The following is a 3912-nucleotide window of genomic DNA, read 5'->3' as shown; positions in this document are numbered from 1 at the left end:
TAACAAATTATTACGCAAATGTAAACACAAAAATAAAAGATGAATCAAACCAGCACGTTGTTCCTTTAGTTTTGTTGATTATCTTATCTCGTAAAAAATTACACGTAAATAATATATGAATACAATAAAAGGACAATACAACAGATACAATAGATTATGTAATGAGATGAAAAAAATGTCTTCTCGTTTGCTCCGAGGCCTGTGAAACACAGTTCCCTTAAAACAGTTTCACCGTCTCCCGTTTGTGCTGGAGAGTTTCGTCGGTGGCTGCTTCCCAGGGTACAACGGAACCTGTAATGATTTAGCACAGAAAAACCACTACAACAGAGAACTAGACAAAGTACCTGAATCACAATCACCGGGTTTCGCACAGAAATGATCGAGTCAAGAAACTCGAAGAACGCTCACAAGAACACTCACAATAATACTCACAAGAACAAGGAAAGCCTTTAGAATTCTAGAGAGAGAATTGATAAGATAATGTGTGGAGAGGAATACAATGTGAAGGGATATTTATAGTTGAAAATTAAACTCATAATCAATTCTTTAATCCAACGGTCACAGGGGCGGAGCCATCAAGGGGGCTAGGGTGGGCTCCAGCCCCACCCAAATTATTAAAATATTTTTTTTATTATGGTGGGCTCCACCCAATAAAATTAAAAAAAAAAAAACAAAGTGAATAAAAGTCCCTCTAAAGAATGATAAAACTTCTCATCCGGTTAAAATATTTTTTTGTTTATGGTAGGCTCCACCCAATTAAATTAAAAAACATCCGGTTATTGTTATATTATATTATTATATTATATAATATAATATAATATATTATATTATTATATTATATTATATAATATATTATAGTTTTTCTTATAAAGATGCCCACAATTATTCTTTTTTTCTTAAACGTTTAATATATCCATCAAATCTTTTGAGCATATATGATCGATGATTGTTACCGGAGGAAGGGGAAGTTGAACTAATGTTACGCATTGCAAGATCGGCTTAACTCTCCTCCTTCATTACAGGTTTCATTCTCTTAATCTCTTTTATCTGTAATCTGTTCTGTTATATTTCAAATTCTGATCAACAATCAATCGCAAACTAATTGAAGCATTATATAATATGTTATGTTATATTTCAAATTATATTATGTGTGTTTTATTTAAATTTTTTTAGGGTTATAATAGAACTATCAAGTATGGAAGGTAAAAGAAAAACTATTGACTCATTTTTTAAACCAAAAGGTCAGTCATGTCCAAGTCAAGGGGGTAATCAATCAACTATCGATATCTCAAATATTCATGCTCAAGAACCTAACAAATCTCCTAGAATTGATGTTGATGTAAGTTCTCTTGAACCTGATCCATCATTACGTATTCCGATGTGGAAATATCCTTTTAATCAAAGGGATGAAATTAGACGAGCTTATATCAAGATGGGGCCATATTAACCTATTAAGGATGAGTACCCGCCGACCAAATTTGGAAATCAAAATCGACGGTTCCAAAGTCATTGGTTTAAGAAATTTACGTGGTTAGAATACTCTCCTTTGAAAGATGCTGCTTTTTGTTTCCCATGTTTCTTGTTTGAACATAAGCAACCCCAAAGCTCTACATTTACAATAAATGGATTCAAATATTGGAAGCGAGTTAATGATGGGGATAGATGCTCTTTTGTTATGCATATAGGATGTAATACTTCACCACATAATAGGGCAGTTGAATATCTTGATAATCTAATGAATATCCCTTATCATATTGACAAAGTACTGAATGCACAGTCTTCAGATGAAAAACAAAAGAACAGATTACGACTTACAACAACTATTGAAAGCATTCGGTGGCTCACTTTGCAAGCGTGTGCATTGAGAGGGCATGACGAGTCTCCATCTTCTAATAATCGTGGAAATTTTATTGAGATAATAAAATTTATGGGAAAATTGAATGAGAGTATTGGAAACACTATCTTAGAAAAAGCTCCAAAAAATGCAAAGTATACTTCTCCGGATATTCAGAAAGATGTATTGAATGTTATTGCCAACCAAGTGAGAACAAAGATTCGCCAAGAAATCGGGGATGCCAAATTCTGCATTTTAGTTGACGAAGCAAGAGATGCATCTAACAAGGAGCAGATGGCTATTGTGTTAAGATTTGTGGATATTGATGGGGTTTTACGAGAACGGTTCTTTGCCATTGTAAATGTGGCTGATACAACTGCTACAACACTTAAGAAAGAAATATCTGATGTTCTTGGTCGTTATGACTTGCATATCCATAACATGAGGGGACAAGGATACGATGGTTCTAGCAATATGCGTGGCTCTTGGAATTGATTACAGGCTCTTTTTTTGAAAGAATGTTCATGTGCATATTATGTACATTGTTTTGCTCATCGGCTTCAACTAGCATTAATTGCGGCTGCCGAAAAAGAGGTATCTATTTGGTTATTTTTTCGAAATTGAATTCTATATGTAATCTTATTAATGCATCTCCTAAACGTCATGCCGAGTTACATTCTGCTCAAAGAAATGAAATTGCACATATGGTAGCTACTGGTGAACGTGATACCGGTAGAGGTTGTAATCAGATTGGAAATTTATTACGGCCAGGAAAGACTCGTTGGAGTTCTAATTTTGACTCACTTTGTAGCATAGTTGATATGTATGGCTCTGTGATCACTGTTTTAGAAAATATGGTTGATGAGGGATCTTCTAACTCCATTCGTGGTGAAGCTAGTGGTTTGTTGATTGCGATGAAGTCTTTTGATTTCATATTCATTCTACACTTAATGAAAAGGATAATGGGATTAACAAATCTACTTTGTCGAGCATTGCAAGAGAGATCTCTAGATATTTTAAATGCAATGGAGCATGTTTCAACTACTAAAACTTTGCTTCATGTTTTGAGAGAGCAAGGGTTTGATAATTTACTCAGTTGCGTGGAAGAAGTTTCAAAAAAGTATGACATTGAGATACCTCAGATGGAAGCTTGTTACAAATCTAGTAGAAGTCGTTCTTGTCAACAAAAGGATTCGATTACAGTTAAGCACCACTATCAATTTGATGTATTTGTTGCTGCAATAGATTTTCAAATTGAAGAGCTCAATAGTAGATTCAAGGACGAGGCAGTCGAACTTCTTAAGCTCAGTGGTGCTTTGGAACCTAAAGACAACTTTAAACTTCTTAATGTTGATCACATCTATCAACTTGCTGAGAAATTCTATCATCTAGATTTTGATGCACAAGATTTGCACCACTTGAGAACACAATTGGCTCACTATGAGTTTGACATGCCCGTCAATGAAATATTTCAGAATTTATCAACTATTTCTGAATTATGTCGAAGATTAGTTGAGACAAATAAGTCAAAAACCTACAATTTGATCGATAGGTAATTTTATCATTTGTTATAATCTATGAAATATAGTTATATTGTTTACTTATACTAATATATTTATTTAATTCACAGGTTGATTCGTCTTGTTTTAACTCTTCCCGTTTCTACAGCAACAACGGAACGAGCATTTTCAGCTATGAAGCTCGTGAAAACAACTCTTCGTAACAAGATGGAAGAAGAGTTTTTAACAGATTCTATGATCGTCTATATTGAACGAGAGTTGTCTGAAAACATTGATAATGATACAATAATTAAAGAATTTTATACTAAGAAGAATAGAAGGGCACAACTTCAATAATGTGTGTTTTAAATGTTTTGAATGTACTATTTTGTTTCATAATTTCATAAAGTAATTGTTCATACATCTTTTATTTTATATGTTTGAATTTATTAATTTATTGTATCAATTACATGGAAAAAAAACGGAACATAGAAAGTTAAATCTGAGGTGCAAGTTAGAGTCAGCCCCAGGTAAATTTTCATCCTGGCTCCGCCCCTGAACGGTCACTAATCCATCATC

At 33.6% G+C, this 3912-nt stretch overlaps 1 protein-coding gene across 1 annotated transcript; it reads left to right on the top strand.

Moving 5' to 3' along the window:
* The first annotated feature begins 2538 nt into the window (after positions 1–2538).
* LOC124939275 lies at positions 2539–3256 on the top strand. Its single transcript, XM_047479762.1, has 2 exons — positions 2539–3183; positions 3227–3256. Exons 1-2 carry the CDS (start codon positions 2539–2541, stop codon positions 3254–3256), a joined length of 675 nt encoding a protein of 224 aa, XP_047335718.1.
* Positions 3257–3912: the final 656 nt, after the last annotated feature.

The sequence above is a fragment of the Impatiens glandulifera genome, chromosome 5, assembly GCF_907164915.1.
Source record: "Impatiens glandulifera chromosome 5, dImpGla2.1, whole genome shotgun sequence".
NCBI lineage: Eukaryota > Viridiplantae > Streptophyta > Magnoliopsida > Ericales > Balsaminaceae > Impatiens > Impatiens glandulifera.
The sequence above is the reverse complement of the archived record's forward strand: the minus strand, read 5'-3'. Positions and strand labels throughout refer to the sequence as shown.

Excerpts from the sequence above, each read along its gene's own strand:
- LOC124939275 (XM_047479762.1), top strand. The coding sequence starts at position 2,539 with ATGGTAGCTACTGGTGAACGTGATACCGGTAGAGGTTGTAATCAGATT. Across the intron at positions 3,184-3,226 it reads ACAACTTTAAACTTCTTAAT|ATTTTGATGCACAAGATTTG; the intron begins GTTGATCACATC and ends TCTATCATCTAG.